Source organism: Trachypithecus francoisi, unplaced genomic scaffold (assembly GCF_009764315.1).
Source record: "Trachypithecus francoisi isolate TF-2019V2 unplaced genomic scaffold, Tfra_2.0 Lachesis_group16, whole genome shotgun sequence".
Classification (NCBI taxonomy): Eukaryota; Metazoa; Chordata; class Mammalia; order Primates; family Cercopithecidae; genus Trachypithecus; species Trachypithecus francoisi.
In genome coordinates, this window is record NW_022681461.1 from 62,506,656 (window position 1) to 62,530,900 (window position 24,245).

At 40.2% G+C, this 24,245-nt stretch overlaps 1 protein-coding gene and 1 long non-coding RNA gene across 3 annotated transcripts in view; one reads left to right on the plus strand and one right to left on the minus strand.

Moving 5' to 3' along the window:
- Window positions 1-24,245, minus strand: part of DDX58 (DExD/H-box helicase 58) — a 75,304-nt gene that overhangs the window by 1,990 nt on the left and 49,069 nt on the right. For both annotated transcript variants that reach the window (XM_033237540.1, XM_033237541.1), the window contains 6 exons: window positions 23,365-23,500; window positions 20,149-20,297; window positions 16,291-16,381; window positions 10,725-10,895; window positions 9,090-9,241; window positions 2,192-2,335 (listed from right to left, as the gene is read on the minus strand). In XM_033237540.1, the coding sequence (XP_033093431.1) occupies window positions 2,192-2,335; window positions 9,090-9,241; window positions 10,725-10,895; window positions 16,291-16,381; window positions 20,149-20,297; window positions 23,365-23,500 (843 nt within the window). The remainder of the gene's footprint in view (window positions 1-2,191; window positions 2,336-9,089; window positions 9,242-10,724; window positions 10,896-16,290; window positions 16,382-20,148; window positions 20,298-23,364; window positions 23,501-24,245) is intronic.
- On the plus strand, window positions 2,330-24,219 carry LOC117098712. Its single transcript, XR_004443556.1, has 2 exons — window positions 2,330-5,000; window positions 23,318-24,219. It is a non-coding gene; the product is annotated as an uncharacterized LOC117098712 (long non-coding RNA).

The window sequence follows — 24,245 nt, forward strand, 5'->3', positions numbered from 1 at the left end:
CTGAAGGTAGATACTTATTATTCAAAAACACAAGCGATGTTTGTTGAAAATCTGTGAAGCTGAAGTTCACCAGTGGCCCTAGCAGGCACAATCCAAAGGATACAGGGAAAATGATCAAGGTCAAGGTGCAATTGAAGAAGGTCAGGGACTAACGTGTCCACAGGCCCCACCTAGAGTCAACTTTAGAGTGAACGGCTCAGAAACAAATGCAGATCCAACATACTAGTCCCTCAGGAAAACATAGGGTCTAAAAGGGCCATTTTTAGTAGAATAATCACCCAAATTGGAGCTGAAAGGACCTTTTACAGCTAAAGAAGCAGACTTGGAAAGGTAAGGGAACTTAGCAATATGACTCCTAATATGCTTTTTGCCCAAACAGCTGAGCTGATGAGAGATTTCTGCTTTCTGAAGATAAACGGAACACCCTAAAGTAATAACTCCTCATCTGAGCCAGCCCAGCCCCTCCACCGTAACCCCACATGCAAGAGAGTTATACCCCACATTTCTCTTTGGAGATTTCTCTAACCCTTTTTCTGAAAGTTTTAAGAACAAAATATAAGGCTGCAATAGAAGGCTAACCTTCAGATGTCACATTTTACAAATAAGGATATATTTTCTTCATTATAGAAGTGATCCATAGCCCAAAAGGAATGTTTGGAAAACATAAAGTACTAGGAAAAGAGAAAAAAATCATGGAATCTCACCACCAAAATATTAATACATTTTGGTATAGTTCCCCTAGCCTTTGTTTTTCTGTAGAAAGGTAAGTTTTTTGACTTTTTCTCTTGACAGTGACAATGGTATTTGCTGCTGTTTCACACAGCTATAAAGTAGCATCTTTATAATTTTGTGTTCTGGTTACTTTTTTCCACATTAGTTTGTAAGCAGTTTTTCATTATACTACATAAACTTCATAGTCTTTTTTTAAAATAAACTTTACTTTGGAACAATTTTAGATTTACAGAAAAATTGCAAAGATATCCCAGAAAATTTCTGCGTACCCTTTGCCCAGTTTCCCCAAATGCTAACATTTCATATACCACAGTACATTCGTCAAAACCAAGATATTAACATGAGTACATTACTATTATCTAAACTACAGATTTTACCACTCTTTCTCTAGTCATATCCTTTGTCTGTTCCAGGAGCTAATCCAGGACACTTCATTGCATTTAGCATGATTTTTTTTTGAGACAGAGTCTTGCTCTGTCACCCAGGCTAGAGTGCAGTGGCCCGATATCAGCTCACTGCAACCTCTGCCTCCTGGGTTCAAGTGATTCTCCTGCCTCAGCCTCCTGAGTAGCTGGGATTACAGGTGCCCACCACCATGCCCAGCTTATTTTTGTATTTTTAGTAGAGACAGGGTTTTGGCATGTTGGCCAGGCTGGTCTCGAACTCCTGACCTCAGGTGATCCACCTGCCTTGGTCTCTCACAAGTACTGAGATTACAGGCATGAGCCACCATGCTCGGCCTGACCACTTTAATGGCTTTTTAAAAATGGCTGTGTAATATTAAGTGGCTGTACAGCAATGTTTTAAAACAATTTTTTTCTTTTTTTGAGCCAAGGTCTTACTCTGTCATCCAGACTAGAGTGCAGTGCTGCAATCATGGCTTACTGCAGCCTTGATCTCTCCGGTTCAAACAATCAGCCCACCTTAGCCTCCTGAGTAGCTGGAACTACAGGCTCTTGCTACCATGCCCAGCTTTTTTTTTTTTTTTTTTTTTTTGAGACGGAGTCTCTCTGTCACCTGGGCTGGAGTGCAGTGGCACGATTTCAGCTCACTGCAACCTCTGCCTCCCGGGTTCAAGCAATTCTCCTGCCTCAGCCTCCCAAGTAGCTAAGATTATAGCCGCCTGCCACTACGCCCAGCTAATTTTTGTATTTTTAGTAGAGACAGGGTTTCATCATGTTGGCCGGGCTGGTCTCGAACTCCTGACCTTGTGATTCACCCACCTCAGCCTCCCAAAGTGTTTGGATTATAGGCGTGAGCCACTATGCCTGGCCAAAAACTATTTATTATTGAACATTTAGTATTTCTTTTTCACTTCTTAGCTTTTTTTCAAATACACAGATCATGGCCACAATAACAATGGAAATTATTAATAGAGTTTTACTATAAATATTTCACCGACAGTAAGCTTTAGCTAGTGCTAAAACATGACCAGGCACTTTGTAAAAAGGCAGCTTACCTCTATCACTCTTATGTCAGCTGTGTAACATACCAAGGCTTTGCACTTTCCGCATAGCAGTTTTTTATTTTCCTTATCAGGTACAGGTTTTGGTTTTTCTTGACTATCTCTGATTAATTTTTCATGAGTCTGTATATGCAGAATCTAATGCAGAAATAAAGACCTCAAATGTAATTTGAGTATAACACATATAGAGAGAAACAGGCACAGATAGATACATTCATATACATGCACATATACAATCATTCATATACAACTTCCATGAACATATGGTGCCTGACTTGGTAAAATCACAGATTTTATTGGTTCTCCTAACTTAATATTAGTCAATGTTTAATTGTGGCCCCAACTAGTCTTTTAATTTCTTCATCAAAAATGCTCATAAAAGCACTAAAGATGTCCATAGAATAGTCATATGAACTATGCTTTCTACTTTAGTGCTGGCAAAACTTGAAAAAAAGCAAAACCTGTACGAGATATACAATATGCAGTTTCGAGCATAATTATATCCATTTGCAGGCACAAACCCAATGAGTGATACAGCAGGCAGAAGAGCCCCTGATACAGTTTGTCTGTATCCTCACCCAAATCTCAACTTGAATTGTTTTCATCTTCCAGAATTCCCGTGTGTTGTGGGAGGGACCCAGGGGGAGGTCACTGAATCATGGGGGCCGGTCTTTCCTGTGCTATTCTTATGATAGTGAATACGTCTCACGAGATCTGATGGGTTTATCAGGGGTTTCAACTTTTGCTTCTTCCTCATTTTTCTCCTGCCGCTGCCACGTAAGAAGTGCCTTCTGCCTCGCACCATGATTTTGAGGCCTCCCCAGCCATGTGGAACTGTAAGTCCAATTAAACCTCTTTGTTTTCCCAATCTCAGGTATGTCTTTGTCAGTGGCATGAAAACAGACTAATACAGCCCTCAACATCTAAAACCTTTTTTCTCTCTCCCCTTCAGCCACAGGGAATATCGTTGCATATGTATAGTATGATTGTATTCGAATTCAAAATCTAGTCCTTGGCTAAGAACATGGTCCAACTTAGAACCATGGACATGATAGTATAAAACTCTTCATACCAATAAACAGATCTCAAACTGAATGAAAAAAACACAATCATAGATGCCAAAACTGAGATGAGAAAGATTTTAAAGCACCTAATAAAGATGCTTCGATGGACAATTATAAATACTTTTGAAACATAAAGAGAAAACATAAAGGCTCAACAATGAAATGGAAGACGTAAAGTTTAGAACTGAAAGATACAACCAAAATAAAAAGTTCAATGGATGGGCTTTTCCGTGGCAGAATGGAAGGGACAAAGAAAAGAGTCAGTGATCTGAAAGAACAACAGAAACTACCCAATCTGAACAACAACAAAATACACTGGGGGAAAAAAAAAAAAGCAAAGTCTCAAGGACCCGTAGGACTGTAAAAAATGATGTCATGGCACTGGAGTTCTGCAAGGAGAGAAGAAAGAACATGGCTCAAAAAGTATTCAAAGAAATAACAGCCAAATATATCCCAAATTTAACAAGCTACATCAACCAAGATTCAAGAAGCTGAACAAGCTCCAAACAGGATAAACGCCTTCAAAAAACACTCTGAGACATGTTATAATTAAACTTATGAAAGCTGAAGAAAAAAATCTTGAAAGCAGTCAGAGGAAAAAAAAAAAAAAAGACACCTTACCCATAGGGGGAAATCAGTCTGAATAACAGATTTGTCATTAGAAACAATGGAGGCTACCTGGAAGTGGCAAAATATTTTTTAAATGCTGAAAGAAAAGAACAGTCCATCCCAGAACCCTAGACTCAGGAAAATGCCACCTTCAAAAATAAAGAAGAAATGAAGACATTCTCAGATGAAGGAACACTGAAAATCTGTCATCAGCAGATTTACCCTAAAAGAATGGCTAAAGGAAGTTTTCTAAACAGAGGAAATGATAAAAGGAACCCTGAAACATCATGAAGGAAGAACACAGATTTCCTCCATGGGTCTTCTATGAAGATTCTGTCCGTCCCACTGGTTTATGGTGGCGCCTCTCTATATCAGACTATGCTTTCAAGTGTCCCAGGTGGATCCAGACAGCCTAGATGCAAATAGTGTCCCTGTCACTTAGCAGCTACGTCATTTTGGGCAAGTGCCTCATTTCTTTACATACAAAATGGGACAACAGCATCTGCTTCATGGACTGTCAGGAGATAACGTGAGTTTATGACTGCTCAGGCCTGCCCAGCACAGGGTAAATGCCCATCAGCGTTGCCTCCCTCTGTTAGGCTAGTCTTATGCTAAGAGCCATGAAAATGTTATAATGAGGTGGCTTGTAGTTTTGTATTGATAAGGCAGTCTCCATTCATTAGGGATTGCCTTATCAATACGAAACTACTAGCTACCCCCTTTTTAATTTTTCTAGAAATATAGCTATTTTCATCTATTTATTATTTTATATAAACTCTAGAACCATTTTATCAAATGAAAAGTATATTTCTGCTTTCAATATGGTTTGTGATATGTGAATAAGTGAATTTGGGATGAATGCACATGTTTAAAATATTCAGTCATTCCATTCAAGAGCATGGCATTTCTTTTATCTTAATATCTCCCAGTAAAATTTATTTGTCTTCATTTCTGCTTCAAACTTTTCTGATTAGGCTGGTAGATGTAATGGTTAAACAGATGGGCTCTACCAACTCTGCCATGAACTAGCTGTGTGATCTACTGGCACTGAAGCTATTCAAGTCTCAGTTTCCTGCCTATAAAATGACGTAGGAGGCACTACTATATGGATTGCTGTAAAGCCTATTGATGTAAGTAAAGCATTTGCAGGGACTGGTGGAGAGTCAGTGTTCTACATGCATTAGCTGCAGTTATTGTCACTGTGAATGGAAATCTCCCTCCCCCTTATATCTTTTAATTGGTTACTGATCATACATAGATAATCTGATTCCCATACCACTTCAAATTCAAATTTGCTTTATATAAAAAAAAAAAATTTTTTTTTTTTTTTTTTTTGAGACAGAGTCTCACTGTCACCCAGGTTGGAGTACAGTGGCACAATCTCAGCTCACTGCAACCTCCGACTCCTGGGTTCAAGTGATTCCCCTGCCTCAGCCTCCCAAGTAGCTGGGATTACAGGCAGGTGTCACCACATCCAGCTAATTTTTGTATCTTTAGTAGAGATGGGGTTTCACCGTGTTGGCCAGGCTGGTCTTGAACTCCTGACCTCAGGTTATCCACCCACCTCGGCCTCCCAAAGTGCTGGTATTACAGGTGTAAGCCACCACACCCGGCTTCCTTTCCCCCACCCCCCCTTTTTTGAGATAGATTCCTACTATGTTGCCCCAGCTGGACTTGAACTCTTGGGCTTAAATGATCCTCCCATGTAGCTGGGACTCTAGGCGTGAGCCATCATGCCCAGCTAGACCTAGAATGTTTTGATTTAAAAAACCAAATATACTGGCTGGACACAGTAGCTCATCCCTATAATCCCAGCCTGTAATCCTGACACTTTGGGAGGCCGAGGCTGGCATATCACTTGAGTCCAGAGTTCAAGACCAGCCTGAGCGACATAGCAAAGCCCCATCTCTACTAAAAAAACAAAAATTAGTGATGCGTGGTGGCATACACCTGTAGTCCTAGCTACTTGGGAGGCTGAGATTGCAGTGAGCCAAGATCACACCACTGCACTCCAGCCTGGGTGACAGAGAGAGACCCTGTCTCAAAAAAGTAAATAAGAAATAAATAATTTAAAAATTAAAAACCAAACGTAATTTCCCCTTCCCCACTTCTTGCCCCATCCCACCCGCAATTATCTTCATTATTTTTGTAAAAATAAAGGGTGTTCAGGCCTCCTGTTTTTAATCCAATTTTTCACTGTTGTAAAACTGCTACATTATATCCCATTATTTCCCTTTGGACAAATTTCTAGAATTGAAATCCCTGGGTTATATGATACACATCTTCCTATGAGCAATTTTAATTTTCTTTTTTAATTTCTTTTTTCAGATATGGTTCTAATCACTACTTAAGCAGAATAGAGGTTACCAGGAAAGAAGGTGAAAATATAACCTTGCCTTTCAGGCATCCAAGTTTTTTAAAAATTCACTTATAATGGTATTCAATTATATACTGAAATTCAATTAAATACTAATAATCTCAAATATTTTAAGTGTTACTCTAGGCAATAGGTATAAATTCTAATAAGCTAAAACTATTACAGCTATACTTAAAACTAAGTAAAAATCAGTAACTGGGTAAAGAGGCTCAACCAATCATAAGTCTATGGCATACTGACCTTCACCCATACAACCTGTGGCTAAAAAAGAAGCCTAGCTCCACACGGAGGTGGAGAAAAGCAAACTATCTTAATTATGTGTAGTCATGGGTACGCATGTTGGAAGTTCTTTGTTCAAAATGAACTTTCTTTCACCCCATCTTTGTTCTCTGCTATTTAAGGAAAGAAAAGCAGCTTCCTCATTTTGATTTCAAATAAACCTTCACAACCACAACTGTCAGACCCTTCATCCTTATTCCTCCAGAATGAAACGCCACCAAATCCTGAAGCGTCCACGATGGAAATCAGTTATTGGATACCTCTGGGCTGTCTACATGTTAAGATGGCTGCAGAGTGACCAGAGAATTCTGGGGCGGGGGATGGGGAGTGCTCTAGTGACAGCAGGCCACACGCAGACAATGGACAGTGCAGCTGGGGCACTGTGGAAGAAAGCGGTCTCCCAGTACTCTCTGCTCCTCCGTCTCCCTTTCCTGTTCTTGCAGATTGCCCTAAAGAGCTCCAAGCTTTTGCCCTCTCTTCTGCAGAGTTCCTTCCTTCCATTAAAACCCATATATAGGGACCAGGATGCTCAAACCCAAACCCCACAAAAGGGGAGCTCACCCCTAGAACCATAATTCCCTTTAGTTTTAAGAATATAAGATTTTCCCTAACTCGTTATACTTTTACTAAGCCTTTGTTTTTTGTTTTTTGTTTTTAGATGGAGTCTCACTCTGTTGCCCAGGCTGGAGTGCAGTGGTGCAATCTCGGCTCACTGCAAGCTCCACCTCCCGGGTTCATGCCATTTTCCTGCCTCAGCCTCCCGAGCAGCTGGGACTACAGGCGTCCGCCACTGCACCTGGCTAATTTTTTGTATTTTTAGTAGAGACGGGGTTTCACCGTGGTCTCAATCTCCTGACCTCATGATCCACCCGCATCGGGCTCCCAAAGTGCTGGGATTACAGGTGTGAGCCACCGCACCCGGCCTTTACTAAGCCTTTGAAAGCTAATCCTTCCCCTTTGAACAGTGCAGCTGGGGCTGGTCATGTATGATAGGACAGGGATACCAACACAACTCAGGCCTCCTGGCTGCCAGTAACTCCCAGCTACACTGGTTATAGGGCTTCTTGTTCCCTACCATCTCTGCTTATCTATCTGTAGGTGTTAGGGGAACCCCAAATGCTATTACACAGCCTGATTCAACAGATATGTAACCCAATTCCTCCTCACCCCACTCCTTATCCTGCTGTGCTGTCTACAAAAGAATGCCTACATCTGGTCTAGCCTCTCTCTTCCTCAACAGACTTTTACTCTATTGCTTCTGTCACATGTCACATCTGGTCTAGCCTCTCTCTTCCTCAACAGACTTTTACTCTATTGCTTCTGTAGCCTGTCACCTAGGAGAAGAGATAAAAATTATGCCATGGTTATTAAAACTCGTGGTTTTAAAACATGTATTGGCAATATATTTTACAAAATGGAAAGGTGGCTCAGTGAAAAGAGAATCCCATCCCCAGTAATACTAAGGGAGGAACTACCTAATTTCCCTGCAATTCTCCTCACTGAAAATGTGGAAGAGGTGGTTCTAGATAACTTAATCTCCCAGCCTTAGGAAGAAAAATGTTTTTTAGATTAGTAAACACTGACAAAATTGTGATTTGTGTCCTAAAGTAAGTGTTAAGTCTGCTTTTGATAATTGATTGTCAATACTTTTTGGAGCACAGAGATTATGACTTTTTAAAATTATAGACACTATGGAGTTGGTCTATTAAACTGTAAGGTTCATCTTCATGAAGTTAAAGTATGTCTCACACGTCTATCCAATAACAGCTCTCATTTCTTGGGCATGTATTTTATGCCAGGCGCTAAGAGATACAATGCATACATCTCATTTATCCTCATGACCACCCTGGGAATTAAATACTATTATGTCCCCCACTTTTTACATGAGATCGATTATTTAAAAGAGCAACTGCCTGAGGTCACACACCTTGCAAGTGACAGAACTGGGATTTGAACCATGGATTCTAGTGTTAAAGCTCTCCCCTAGCCCTGCAGTGACCATGCTTCCAGAGATTCTGAGATGTAAATCTCTGCAATGGGTCTGGAGAAAGTGTAGGTATGTGTTTCTTGACTTTCTCCAATCTGATTTCATGCTTCTGTGTTACGGAAATTACAATGGAATGAAGGTCATTACACTAAGAGGTTGATCTGAATAGGTATGCCACTCCAAGGTATATATGATTGTCCACAGCTATCAAAAGACATTCCAATACCTGCATCATGACCTAGGAGCTTTTCTCTGAGGACTCTTTGGAGAGAGATTTAAGGAAGAGACTAAGAAGAGCTGTTGTTTCCAGTATTAGGATATAGTCCTTGACATGAACTGTCAACTAGAGAAATCCTAGCTCAATTTGCCTTTTAGATCTGAAACCATAACTTCAGTTATTAGCACTATTAAATATAATCTAACTTCATTGACACTTAAAAACAGAATGAATTTAATATTCGCTAAGTATAAACTTTTGTTGTAACACTCTAAGCAATATGATAAAAGGTACCAACCATTCTCACCTTCCCTGATAGTTATTTATAGTCAGATGCTGAAAGAATAACATAGACTTACCTTTTCCCTAAATACTGCTTTGTCCCATGTCTGAAGGCGTAAAATAGAGTCATTCATCATTTTTTCTTTGTACATGTTTATTTGTTCTTTTTCAATTACACCAGCATTACTAGTCAGAAGGAAGCACTTGCTACCTCTTGCTCTTCCTCTGCCTATGAGAAAATAAATATTTTAGTTGGTGTTTTTGACTTAAAGCTCTGATATAATCTGCAAATAGGTAAACAGATAGAGGTAGTCCTAAAATTCAATTTTGGTTCACTGAATCCCACTTCCCAGGAAAGTTGAGCTGTTAAAGAGTGAACTCATGAGGAGCACTGCTTGAACCCAGGAGTTTGAAGTTGCAGTGAGCTAGAATTACACCACTGCACTCTAACCTGGGTGACAGAGCAAGACCTCTCTACATGAACCCCCAGTATGACACTGTGATAGCTCCAAGATGAGCAATAAACAGGCCCTCCTTCGAGAACTTTCTAGACAGTGAGGAAATAAGATCTCTTCATAACCAGCAAAACATAGGTGGAAAATTGTAAGTGCTATTACAAAGATAGATATAAAGGGTTATAGGCTTTATATATTCCAAAGAGAGACTTTTGCCAGCTGGGAGGATTAGGGTCAGATGATATGGAGGCAGGGGAAGAGGTAAAATGAAGAGTAGCAGTACCTGAGCAGTTCCTTCAACAAGCAATAAATGAGGAAGTCAGGTTGGCGGAAGTGGATAATGAACAAAAGGGAAGAATGGGTAATAAAGTTGGAATGAAATGGGTGCTGGATTTTGGAAACTCTTTAGCATCAAGTAAATTGGGAAACCACTGGCATTTCTTTTTTTTTTTTTTTTTTTGGAGACAGAGTCTAGCTCTGTCACCCAGGCTGGAGTGCAGTGGCCGGATCTCAGCTCACTGCAAGCTCCGCCTCCCGGGTTCCCGCCATTCTCCTGCCTCAGCCTCCCCATTCTCCTGCCTCAGCCTCCCGAGTAGCTGGGACCACAGGCGCCCACCACCTCGCCTGGCTAGTTTTTTGTATTTTTTAGTAGAGACGGGGTTTCACCGGGTTAGCCAGGATGGTCTCGATCTCCTGACCTCGTGATCCGCCCGTCTCGGCCTCCCAAAGTGCTGGGATTACAGGCTTGAGCCACCGCGCCCGGCCTGGCATTTCAATACAAGGAAGTGACATGATGAGAGCTGTTTTTCAGGAAAAGTAATATGATAGCTGTACTTATGGAAATTGGAAGAAGAAAAGGAAAAAGGAGGAAAGACTAGTTAGGAGACTAGTCCAGGTGGGGCAGAAGAACTGTGGAGTATCCCTTCTTGAATACAGGGGGGCCCTTCACCCCACCAGCACCACCATGAAAGGTCTACATGTTGACTGGCAAAGCTTCAATGCAAGTTGGAATTATTCTTCCATAAATATATCAGTCAATGCCAGGCAAGTCAGCAGCATCATTGTAAGAATCAAAGTAGAGTTTATGTTAGTGAACAAAACTGTAGCCACCTTGAAGGCCAATGATACCAAAGTGCACTGTGCCATTGTTTACATACTCAACCATGGCTCAGTAAAGAGAAAGGCCAGAATGACACATACACTTACAAATCAGTCAAAACAGAATCCATGTAGGAATGGTCTCAAAGCTTCTCTTACCTCTGGTTTGGATCATTTTGATGACATTGCCCACATACTCATACAGGATGACAAGATTGCACTGTGCAATGTCAATGCCTTCATCAGCAACTGAGGTGGCAATCAGAATATTGTGATCTCCATTGACTTTGAATGCATCCAATATACACTTCTGTGCTGGGAGGGTCATTCCTGTGTCAGAGTAAGAGGGCATTATACAACTCACCAAAGAGGGAACTTCCCCCTTGAAAAAACAGTTACTAATTATGGAATGCTTATTACACGCCAAGTACTGTGATAAGTACTTTATATCCATGATCTCACAACATACCTATGCAGTGGGGTCTGTTTCTATGCCTGTTTCAGAAAGGACATTTAGGGTGGCATCTAACGCTTAGACTCTGCTACAAGACTGAGTTCAAATCCCAGCTCTGGGGGACTTATTAGTTGTATGGCTTTAGCCATATTATCCAAGAAACACACTTGTTTGCAGAAATATCAACAGCTAATTGTAACACCTTTACATGTGTGTAAGAATTTATAGCTGACAAAACATTTTCACATCTTCTCACCAGAGTGATATCATCATAAAGCCCTGTAGGTCAACGGGTAAGTGTTCCGATTCCCCTTAACAAATGAGGGCCGTGCCAGGCGTGGCTCATGCCTGTAGTCATAACACTTTGGGAGGCCAAGGCAGGTGAATCACTGGAGCCTAGGAGTTTGAAATCAGCCTGGTTAACACAGGGAGAACCCATCTCTACAAAAAAATTTAAGAATTAGCTGGGCATGGTGGCACACACCTGTAGTCCCAGCTACTCAGGAGGCTTAGGTAAGAGAATCACCTGACCCAGGAAAGTTGAGGCTGCAGTGAGCCATGATGGCGCTACTACACTCCAGCCTGGGCAACAGAATGAAATTATCTTAAAAAATAAAATAAAAAAAGACACAAATGAAGGGGCTTGAGGTTCCAGAAGTGAGGTAAGCTGACAAGCTAGCTATCAGCAGTGTTGGGCCTTGAACTTTAGTTTAAGACCCTAATAGTGTGCACTGTTGGGGTGTCGGCCTCCCCATACACAAACTAAGAATCATTTTCTGCCACACCCACCCACAATATAGTTGTATTATGTTTCTCTATGAAAGAGGCAATGCTATCTGCTCACCAATCCTGTTTCTTTCTCCTGCTGGGGGCACACAGCTGAATTATACTTTGCAATCTAAACTATCACTAATGGCATGTAGACAGAGGTCATGTGTGTTATCTTCCAAATCAGACCCCTAAAAATTGTCCATGTTCTTGTTATTTCTCATCAATGGATGATAAGGTCACAGTAGAGGATTTGGAGACCCCCTGTGATGACAGAGCCATAACAAGGAAAGAGCCTGGGTCCCTACAATAAGTGGAAGAGGATGGAGCAGAGCCCCCACCCCTACCTATCTATACTTGGGAGCGTAAGTGAGCAGAGCCCCCACCCCTACCTACCTACACCTCTGAGTGTGAGGTATAACTTTTATTTTGCCCTGCCCCTGAGATCGTGGGGGTTGTCTGTTAGAGCAATCAGATTACCCTGATTTACACACAGCCTATTCCTGGCTGCAGCTACTGGACTGAAATAAACATTTGAACTATGTTGGGCCAATGCAATTCTTCCCTCTTGGAATCTGAAATTGGGATTGGAGACAGGTAGTAAATCAGGAAGGTGTGGGGCAGTCATGAATGGAGAAGCAGAGAGAGCAATCTGTAAAAGGAAACTACGAAGCAGATGTGCAGGATTCAGAAAAATTTCCAGTCCCAGTTGCAATTGTCCACAAAGCCCGAGTGCACTTCCGGACTGTGGGTTCTATGGGAGACCCAATTATCCCTGTAGCAGCCACACCCCCTTGTGCTTAGACTAGCCTAAGTGGGTTTCTGTTAATCGGGGAAAAGAAAGCATCTTGACTAAAACAACCACATACTGCCTTCTAATATCCTATGATAGTGGAGGCTAAATTTAAATTGTCTGAATACAGTGTGAAGTTCAGATGTGATAATTACCCAGTTTGTGTGATCATGGCGGACACCCAAAATGGTGGCTCAAACAATATGCACACTTCAAACTGTGTGGATCCTAAAGACATCTACGTTTGTCTATTAGTAGAATCACCTGATCTCCACTCACTGCTCACAGGGCGGACCCACCTCAGGCAGGTAGAGGAAGGTAATATGTTTTACTTTCCATTACCTAGCTGGCAGTGGACTCAGAGTTTGTGGGAAAAGATCCCTTGTGATTTTTGAATTACTTACTATTCAAAGTCATGAAAATTCAAATGCAGGCAGCTTTATTTTCAGAGAGGTGCTTAAAAATCAATCTCTAAACATTATTTTGATTTTACTTTTGAGCTTTCTTTATCCAGAATACTTTTTTTAAAGATACGTACTTTCTGTTATTTTTGAATCCACGTATTCTCGGTAAAACCAAAACCAAACAAATGATGAACATTGTGGGCCATTACATAAAAGTTCTGGATGTGAATAATAGCTAACATTTAACATATATTGAGCACTCACCATATGCCAGGCATTGTTCTAAACCAGGAGTTGGCAAACTTTTTCCATAAAGGGCTAGATGTATAGTAAATACTTTAGGCGTTGTAGGCCATGCTGTCTCAGCTACTTGACACTGCCATTCTAGTGTGAAAGCAGCCACAGACAACACATACATGAATGGTCATGACTGTGTTCACCCCAAAAATTATTTTATAGACAATGAAATTTGAATTGCACAAGCCTTTCACATGTCATAAAATATTCTTTTTCAAACAAAAATCATTCTTAGCTCAAGAGTCATTCATAAGCAGGCAGTGAGCCAGATTTTGCTAATGACATTAACCCTCTCAGCTAGGTACTCTTATTATTTTTCCATTTGACAGATGAAGAAAGTAAGTCATGAAGAGGTTACATAACCTGCTTCTTCACACAACAGGAAATTAAGAAATGGAAATTTGGAAATATACAAATTTAGCAAACTGAACTTTTGCTTATTTACATGCAGCTTTTTGTAAAAAAGCTGTTCACAATTCTTCTAGCTTAACTGTGCAAGGAAGAGGATCAGACCAGAAACAAATTCAGCTAAAATTGTCTTAATTACCTGGTAAATCAAGTTTAACCCATTTGATAAAAGCTATGGAGTTCACACTGATAAACTGAGTGAAGAAAATACTTCAGTGATCTCCACCTCACAGTTAACAGAATTTATAAAAGCTCCAACTGGCTAGGCATGGTGTTTCACACCTGTAATCCCAGCATTTTGGAGGCCAAGGTAGCAGATTGCTTGAGGCCAGGAGTTCAAGACCAGCCTGGCCAACATGGCGAAATCCTTTCCCTACTAAAAATACAAAAATTAGCTGGGCATGGCGGCATGCACCTGTAATCCCAGCTACTTGGGAGGCCAAGGCATGAGAATCGCTTGAAACTGGAAGGTTGCAGTGAGCTGAGTTCGTGCCACTGCACTCTAGCCTGGAAAACAGAGCAAGACTCTGTCTCAAAAATAAAATAAATAAAAGTTCCAGTTTTTTCCTAATGTATTTCCAGCCCAAATCTTGAGATATATTTTTCTATGGCCAAAACAATTTATTTTCACCATCATCATCTACTAAACAATGAGCATCTCTGGAACAGACATCATACGTGATTAATTTCTTAATTTATTCATCTATTCAGCCAAACATTTATTCAGTAATTATGGCTTGTCAGATAAAAATAATGATTAAAAGGTCAATTTTTATCCACAAGGAGCTCATATTTTGTGGAAGAAAAATATAAATAGGAAGCTATAATTGAGTGTGATGAGCACAGAAAGGATGCTACACAGGAATGTGGAAGAAGGAGATCTCTACCAGTTTTTGGAGGTTGGGGAAGGCTACATGGCAGAAGCACAATGCCTGGCACAGCATAAGTTATAAATAAATGTTGTTGAATGAATGGATGAATAAATGAACAAACCAATAAGAAAATATTTCCTGAGTGTCTATGTGTGGAGAAACAACAAAGTTTGAAAATCAAGTAGGACTCATGTTGGAGTCAGATCGCAGAGAACTTTGAATCCCAACCACAAGAATATGGTGTTAGACTTCATTTGGTGAGCCACTTTTTTTTTTTTTTTTGAGACAGAGTCTCTCTCAGTGGCCCAGGCTGGAGTGCAGTGGCACGATCTCGGCTCACTGCAAGCTCCGCCTCCCAGGTTCACGCCATTCTCCTGCCTCAGCCTCCTAAGTAGCTGGGACTACAGGCGCCCGCCACCAGCCCCAGCTAATTTTTTTGTATTTTTTTAGTAGAGACAGGGTTTGACTGTGTTAGCCAGGATGGTCTTGATCTCCTGACTTTGTGATCTGCCCGCCTCGGCCTTCCAAAGTTCTAGGATTACAGGCGTGAGCCACCGTGCCCGGCCTGGTGAGCCACTTTTTAAGACCCAAATCTACTTTTCATATTTGTGAAATTTAAAAATTACACGAAGTGAAAGTGCGAGGGTGATAACTGGAGACTGACAAGGTGGGCATGGGAGGGTGCTTATTATAAACAACACTAAATAGGAAGACTTGTCAGCGCCAGTCACTGAGGGGTGGGGGGCACAGCTATGAGGTGGTCAGGATGAGGGCAGGCCACCTAGGATCCTCCCAGATAATAACACAGGCAACCTTTTATCATTTGATCACTCTAGCTGGATTTCAGAATTGTCTGCTTGGACTTTTTAACATTGTAAAACACATAATACACACAAAAGCTATGCATATCTACTGCTTAGAGAATAACAATAAAACAGAAACAGAACATTTCTATTTCCAGTTAATCTTAATCTGTTGGCTGAAACTTTGAGCAGGATAATAATGCACTCAAGCATGACTTAGAAAACAATCCTGGCTTTGTCTGTAGGACATATGAGAGGAGGCAATGTCTACAAGGAAAGAGACTGGAGTGGTTTTTGGCGTTTGAGCATTGTGATGGCTTTTTGATGCATTAACTTGGCTAGGCCAAATAACAGTTCCCAGTAATTCATCTAGCTACTGCTCTGAAGAGATTTTACGGATGTGATTCAAGTCCCTAATCAGTTGACTTTAAGTCAAATAGAGAGTTCATTCCAGGTGGGCCTGCCTAATCAGGTGAGCCTTTTAAAAGACAGCTTAGGCCTTCTCCGAGCTCAGAGACCCCAGACAGCTCATGCCTATGGGGTTCCAGTCTGTTCCTGATAGTCCCCTTCCTGACTACCTGCCCTACAGACTTCAGACTTGCTTTGCCAGCCCAATTGTGTAAAATAATTCCTTGCAAGAAATCTCTGTATGTGTGCATATGTGAGACACATGCCTCTCATATATATGTATAATCACCTACTGCTTTTGCTTCTCTGGTTAAACCTTGACTGATACAAGCATTAAAACAGAATTTGAAATATATATTAAATTTATATTAAAATTTATATTTATTAAATATTCAATATTTAATATTGAAATATATTAAAACAGAATTTGAAATATATACACACACACACATAGACATACACACACACATATTCTTAAATGCATAATCCACTAAATCTAATTCACTATATATAAATACCTGTGTTCTGATTTGTTTTGCCACGTCCAGTCAATATGCCAGGTTTTAGAAAACTAAGTTTAGGATTTCCTTCAATCCAATTTTTTAAAGCCTGAAAATGAAAAGCAATTATCAATTAGACACTCCTTATAAATCATTTGTACTAATTCAATATTGAAATACATGCAAAAAGAAAAACATTTAAAGTTAGTATATGTACAGTTTTCAGACTGACAAACCTGAGAAAAAAAGCATTTTGGAATTGAACTCTATGTAATAATTAACTAAAATGGCATAGATCTCTGTGACCTGATATGGTGTAATCTCTAAGACTTTTTTTTTTTTCTTTTTTTTTTTTGAGATGGAATCTTGGTCTATTGCCTGGGCTCAAGTGAACTCCTGGGCTCAAGTGACTCTCCTGCCTTAGCCTCCCAAAATGCTGGGATTATAAGTGTAAGCCACTGTGTCCAGTACTTAAAACTTTCGAAATTCCAATGGTTTGTTGCTAGTATGTAGAAATACAGTTGAATTATGTATATTGATCTCATGTCCTGCAATCACGCTAAACTCACTTATTCTATATATCCACTATTTTGAACTTTTGTTTTTTCTCTTAAAAATGTCTTAGAGATGGCCAGGTGCGGTAGCTCATGCCTGTAATCCCAGCACTTTGGGAGGCTGAGGTGGGTGGATCACGAGGTCAGGAATTCAAGACCAACCTGGGCAACATGGCAAAAGCCTATCTCTACTAAAAATACAAAAATTAGCTGGGCATGGTGGCACACGCCTGTGGTCTCAGCTACTCAGGAAGCTGAGGCAAGAGAATCACTTGAACCCGGGAGGTGTAGGTTGCAGTGAGCCGAGGTTGTGCCACTGCACTCCGACCTGGGTGACAGAGCGAGGCTCCATCTCAAAATTAAATAAATAAATAAAAATAAAAATTAGCTGGGTGTGGTGGTATACAACTGCAGTCCCAGCTACTGGAGAGGCTGAGATGGGAGAATCATGTAAGCCAGGGAAGTTGAGGCTGCAGTGAGCTGTGATCACACTAGTGTACTCCCGCCTGGGCAATGAGAGTGAGACCCTGTCTCAAAAAAAAATTTTTAAAAAAAAGTTTTTAAAGTACCATTTATAATAGCATCAAAAAATTGATACCTAGGTATAAGTCTAACAAAATATGTGCGGAATCTGCTGAAAATGACAAAACACTGATAAAAGAAACCAAAGAACATCTGGTTAGTCCACCTTTAAGGTAGCCCTCAATGACCTCCACCTTCTGTATTCAGATCCTCGTGTAATCCCCTCCCCCGAGTGTGAAGGGGACTTACTGACTTGCTTCTAATGAATAAAATACAACAGATGCAATGCGGCATCATTTCCCAGATGAAGTTATGACTGTGGCTTCCAAATTAGATACCCTCTATCTCAATCTCTGGGATCACTCTCTCTAGGAGAAGCCATCTACTGGTCTGTGAGGTGGACCTGTGGAGAGGCCCACATGAGTGAACTCAGAGGCTCTTCAGCCAACAGCCACATGAGAGGAGTTTGGAAGTTAACCTCCCCCAGTCAAGCCTTGAGTCAAGCCATGGCCAACACTTTCACTACAGCCTCATGAGAGATCTTCAGCCAGAAACACCCAGTTAAATTGTTTCCAGATTCATGGCTCATAGATATTGTAAGATAATAGATGTTTCTTGTTTCCAGACACTCAGTTTTGGGGCAATTGTTCCTCAGCATTATATAACTAATATGGAAGCCATATAAATAAAGAGATATACTATGGTCATGGATTAGAACACTCAATATTGCCAAGATGTCATTTCTCCCCTAATTTTATCTTTATGTATTTTTTTAAAAATTTTATTTTTTCAAGACCAAGTCTCACTCTGTCACCCAGGCTGGAGTACAGTGGTGCAATTTCAGCTCATCACAGCCTTCGCCTCCCAGGTTCAAGTGATTCTCCTGCCTCAGTCTCCCAAATATCTATGATTACAGGGGCAAGCCACCACGCTAGGCTAATTTTTGTATTTTTAGTAGAGACAGGGTTTCACCATGTTGGACAGGCTGATGTCAAACTCCTGACTTCAAGTGAGCCGCCCGCCTCAGCCTCCCAAAGTGGTGGGATTACAGGTGTGAGCCACCATGCCCAGCCTCAATTTTATGTTCAGATTCAATAAAATCCCAGCAGACTTTTTCATAGATGTGGACAAGTTGCCTCTAAAATGTATATAGAAAGGCAAAGGAACATAGCTAAAAACAACCTTTAAAAAAAAATTGGAGGACTCACATCACCCATTTCAAGACTTACTATCAAGCTACGGTAATCAAGACAGTGTGGAATGGGTGAAGAGGTATACGTATGGATCAATAAACAAAATAGAGAATCCAGAAACAGATCCATGCAAATATAGTAAACTGATGTTTTCAGAAGTTACAAAGGTAATTCAATAAAGGATAGTCTTGTCAACATACAGAACTGGAACAGCTGAATGTCCATACACAAAAAGAAAAAAAAAAAGCATCTCAACCAATACCTCACGCCTTATACAAAATTAATTTAAAATTGACTGTAGACCTAAATGTAAAATGTAAAGCTGTAACACTTCCAGATGACAACATAGTGAAAATCTTTGTGACCTTAGGTAAGCAAAGGATTTTTAGAGATAATACCACCATAGGCAAAAACCCATAAAAGAAAAAGCTGATATACTGAACTTTGTCAAAACTCAAAACTTTCAATCTGCAAAAGATACTGTCAAGAGAATAAGCAGACAAGCCACAGACCAGAAGAAAATATTTGCAAATCACATTTCTGACAGAGGACTTTTTTGTCAGACTATAAAAAGAATTCTCAAAAACTCAATCAGATGATAAACCAATCTTTTCAAACCAAAAGATCTGAACAGACACCTCACCAAGGCAGATACAGATAGCTAATAAGCAGAAGAAAGATGTTCAGCCATATTACTCATTAGTGAAATGCAAATTAAAACTGTAGTGAGGTATCATTACCTACCCACAAAATGACTAAAATTTAAAAAGTAAAGAAAGGAAGAAATGCTTGCTCTACAAGTATCAATACTTATAATTAGAGTGATTAACATAGTGACAGCAAGAAGCCAGGTTCCAAAACTTTGGGAGGCCAAGGTGGGAGGATTACGTGAGGCCAGGAATTCAAGACCAGTCTAGGCAACATAGCAAGACCCCATCTCTACAAAATTGAATAAATAAATTAGCTGGGCATGGTGGCACATGACTATAGTCCCAGGCATGGTGGGAGAGGGGGCTGAGGTGGGAGAATCGCTTGAGTTTGAGAGGTTGAGGGTGCAGACAGCCATAATTGTGCCATTGCATTCCAGCCTAGGTGACAGAGTGAGACCGTCTCTAAGTGAAAAAAAACCAAAAACAAAAAACAAACAAACAACACAGTGAGGAGTATTAGTGTAAGGATAAACATATATTCAGAACAGAAGAGAGAACCCCAAAACAGACCCACACATACACATATATGGTTTCCCGACCGTAGAGAGAAAACAGCTTTTTTTTTTTTTTTTTTTGACACAGGTTCTACCTCTGTTGCTCGGGCTGGAGTGCAGGAGTACACTGTCATGATCACTGCAGCCTCAAGCAATTTTCTCGCCTTAGCCTCCCAAGTAACTGGAACTACAGGTGCACACCACCAGCTAATTTTTCTTTTTTAAGAGATGAGATCTCACTGTGTTGCCCAGGCTGGTCTTGAACTCTTGGCCCGAGCAATTCTCCTGCCTCGACTTCCCAGACTTCTGGGATTACAGGCGTGAGCCACCATACCCATCCCAATCTTTCCAATGAACAGTGCTGGGTCCATTTGTTATCCACAAGGAGAAAAAAAAAGCTTACATCCACAAGTGCTCTGGTTTTCACAAAGAGAATTGTTATTGTCTCTGGGTTTAAGTGGTACTCTTCTTGTAAGATGAAGCGGAGGTCTTCAAGTTTAGGGTTCTCATTGCTAGGATCCCTGGAAACACTTTCTAGTTCCTGCAGCTTTTCTGCAAATGGGAAACATTTTATAAATGGCTAATAAATTCTAAAAATTTAGAACACACTGTCACCTTTAGCTATTGTTCAAACAGTTAATCTCTAAATCTTTGACCAGAATGTTTTGAGTAATAACTACTGATTTAAATTGGTACAACCTTTTAAGAGGCAACTTGGCAATATCTATCAAAACATAATACACACACATCCTTCAATCCAATAGTTCTACATCTAAGAATTTTGAGACGCAGTTATATTTAGAAAATCATGGAAGAGGTCTCCAAGGATTTCACTGTACTACTGTTTAAGGTATAAAAGAAAAACAGAAAACCTAAGTGCCCAACAATAGGAAAACAGTTCAATAGATCATGGGCTATGCATCTAATGTTAATACAATGTGGCTGTGAAAATTAATAAGGGAGTTATGTACATGATATATATGATACCAAAATATTTTAAGGTTAAAAAAAATCAAGGTAAGGACAGTATGTTCAGTATGGTCCCATCTTTAAAAATATAGTCAGGCTGGGTGGGGTGGCTCACACTTGTAATCCCAGCACTTTGGGAGGTTGAGATGGGTGGATCACCTGAGGTCAGGGGTTCAAGACCAGACTGGTCAACATGGTGAAGCCCCGTCTCTACTTAAAATACAAAAATTAGCCAGGCATGGTGGCAGGCGCCTATAATCCCAGCTCCTCAGGAGGATAAGGCAGGAGAATCACTTGAACCTGGGAAGCAGGGGTTACAGTGAGCCAAGATCTCACCACTGCACTCCAGCCTGGGAAAGAGAATGATACTCTGTCTCCAAAAAAAGAAGAAAAAAGAAAAAAAATACATATAGTTATAAAACAGGGGGGTGTTATAGCCAGATCATACCAGACTATGGGACTATGGAAGTCAATTGTGGTTTCTCTTTTTTTGGTTTGTTTTTCTTGAGATGGAGTCTCCTGTCACTCAGGCTGGAATGCAGTGGCACGACTCGGCTCACTGCAACCTCTGCCTTCTGAGTTCAAGCGATTCTCCTGCCTCAGCCTCCCAAGTAACTGGGATTACAGGTGTGTGCCACCACATTTGGCTAATATTTTGTATTTTTAGTAAAGATGGGGTTTTACCATGTTGGTCAGGCTGGTCTTGAACTCCTGACCTCAGATGGCCCACCCATCTCAGCCTCCCAAAGTGCTGCCACTACAGGTGTGAGCCACCATGCCTGGCCAATTGTTAAATTTTATTACTTTTACAATTATCTATGCTTTTGAGGTTAGTTACATCTATTGTATCTGTACGGTAGAAATACTATAGAATGATGTGCTGCTCATCTCTTTTTAACACTAGTTCAATGACATCTTATTGGTAGCCTGGAATTCACTACAGTGGAAGCAGTTATACCATAGAAATCAAGAAAACACCAAAAATCAGTGCTTAATTGATTGATTGAGACAAGGACTCACTCTATCACCCAAGCTGGGGTCCAGTGATGTAATCTCGGCTCACTGCAACCTCTGCCTTCCAGGCTCAGGTGATCCTCCCACCTCAGCCTCCCAGGTAGCTGGGACCACAGGAGCATACCACCATGCTCAGCTAAATTTTGTATTTTTTGTAGAGATGGGGTTTCGCCATTCTGCCCAGACTGATCTCCAGCTCCTGAGCTCAAGTAATCCACCCACCTTAGCCTCCCAAAGTGCCACGGTGACAAATGTGAGCCACCATGTCTGGCTTAATTTATGTTGAGAGTTTAGACTTATGAACATGATAAAAAAATGATAATACAGATTAAATTTAGCAATTACATTGTGAATAGCATAAAATATTGAGAAACATTCTCCCGGTTTTTGAAAAACTATTATACAATTCAGCAAAAAATTGCTTGCATCACTGGCAAATGAGTGAAGTTCCAACATACACCTTTGTTGTTTCATTTTCATCTTCTAACATTAACGAAACTATATAGTAACAACCATATCAGAAAGAACCACACTTCTTTGTCATTGCAACCCTTGGTTGGCCATGGATACAAAAAATCTGCAAAAACCACCAAAAGCATTCTGTGAGAATTAATTGGCTATGTGGATTTTATAATAAAGAATAGTCTATTTTTATTATTATTTATAAATTGTGGGTTGCATACCTCCTCTATATAAAAAAAATAAGCTTATGTACATATATATGCATACATTTTTTCTCTAGTGGGTTGTTAAATATTTACCAGCAAAGCACTGGTTACATGTATGTACAGTAAATACTTAGGTATAGGCCAAAAAATACCCCAAATTACCAGTAATTACCTTTGGGAAAAGAATTCAAAACAGGGAGAAGGAAACTTTTTTTTTTTTTGTTTAATATCTATTTTTTAATCATATGCAGGGGTGAGATTATGTGCCATTTTGGTTTCCTCTTTATGTAAAAATATATATAGGCCAGGCGCAGTGGCTCATGCCTGTAATTCCAGCATTTTGGGAGGCAGAGGCGGGTGGATCACTTGAGGTCAGGAGTTCGAGACCAATCTTGCCAAGATGGCAAAACTCCATCTCTACTAAAAACACAAAAATTAGCTGGGTGTGGTGGCACACACCTGCATTCCTGGCTACTCGGGAGGCTGAGACATGAGAATTGCCTGAGTCCAGGAGGCAGAGGTTGCAGTGAGCCATGATTGAGCCAGTGCACTTGACCCTGGGCAACAGAGCAAGACTCCACCTCAAAAAAAAAAAAAAAAGTATATATAAATTATAGTCTTTTTAATATCATTAAAACACTTTTTCATATTTTTTAAACCTTTATAAAATTACTAAAAAAGAACGTTAAACAAAAAGAATGCTACTGTCTGTGAACCATATGGGAAACACCCTTTGCAAATCCTGTTTCTCCTTCTTCTAAATAGGGAATGGTATAAGAAACAGACTCTTCCCATAGGTACTAGATTTCATTGAACCTAAATAGTCCTACTATCTCCATCTTCCTACATCCAGGACAACTCCCTAAGTATCCCCAAGTTTATGTATATTAAATACAATACATGTTTGTTTTGCCATTCCAGTCACCAAGAATGCTACTGTGGCTTCCTCCTCTGAAAACACCACCCACCTTCAAATCTCTGAGTAAGATCTTGCTCAATTTCATCGAATCCTGCTGCTCGGACATTGCTGAAGAAGTCTTTCAAGTAATCCAAAGCATCTTTCATTCGTGCATGCTCACTGATAATGAGGGCATCATTATATTTCTGTTGAAAGTAAAAACTGTCTCAATATGCTTCCAGTGTCAACACGTTCACTGTACTCGAGTTCAATTCATTGTATTTAAAGAATTAGTTTTAAGAAAACTTTTCTTTTCAAATCTATTCCAACTTAGCTTTTTAAAAATGAATGGCCTCTAACAGTTCTGTAACAAAATCTTTGAATAGTGCTAAAAAAAAAATCTCAATTAGCTAGTAACATTAATTATCATCACTTTGGATTATTGAATTTTACCTTAGAAAAGAAAAACTACGTGAAAAACACATATCAAAATTAAAAAACAATAATGAAAGTAAATCAACTTCTACATCAACCTGCCTCATAATTCCGACACTTCACTTAATTTCTATATACATCTGAAGCCATTACTACATTCTCATTGCATCTTCCAAAATGATGGCCCTGACCACCTCCATCAAATGTTCAACCAAGCTAACTGAAATTCTACAAATGCATGCTAATTGAATGCATTTGAATATATTTTCAATGGCTGGATAAGCAGAGGTGATAGCTGTCGCTATAGTTCGTTAACTTCTTGGTTAGCCAGAGAACCTGGATTTCTGAGCATGGGGAGTCACCAAAGGTGAAGAAATGTGTGCTTCAAGACATGGCAACAGAACTTTCCACTTGCTGAGCTTTAAAGATGGCTGTCACCGGACTGATCTTGTATCTGGAATAATGTTCTCTCATCATCACCCAATTTTTTCCAACCATGTCAGTTAATGCTAGAGG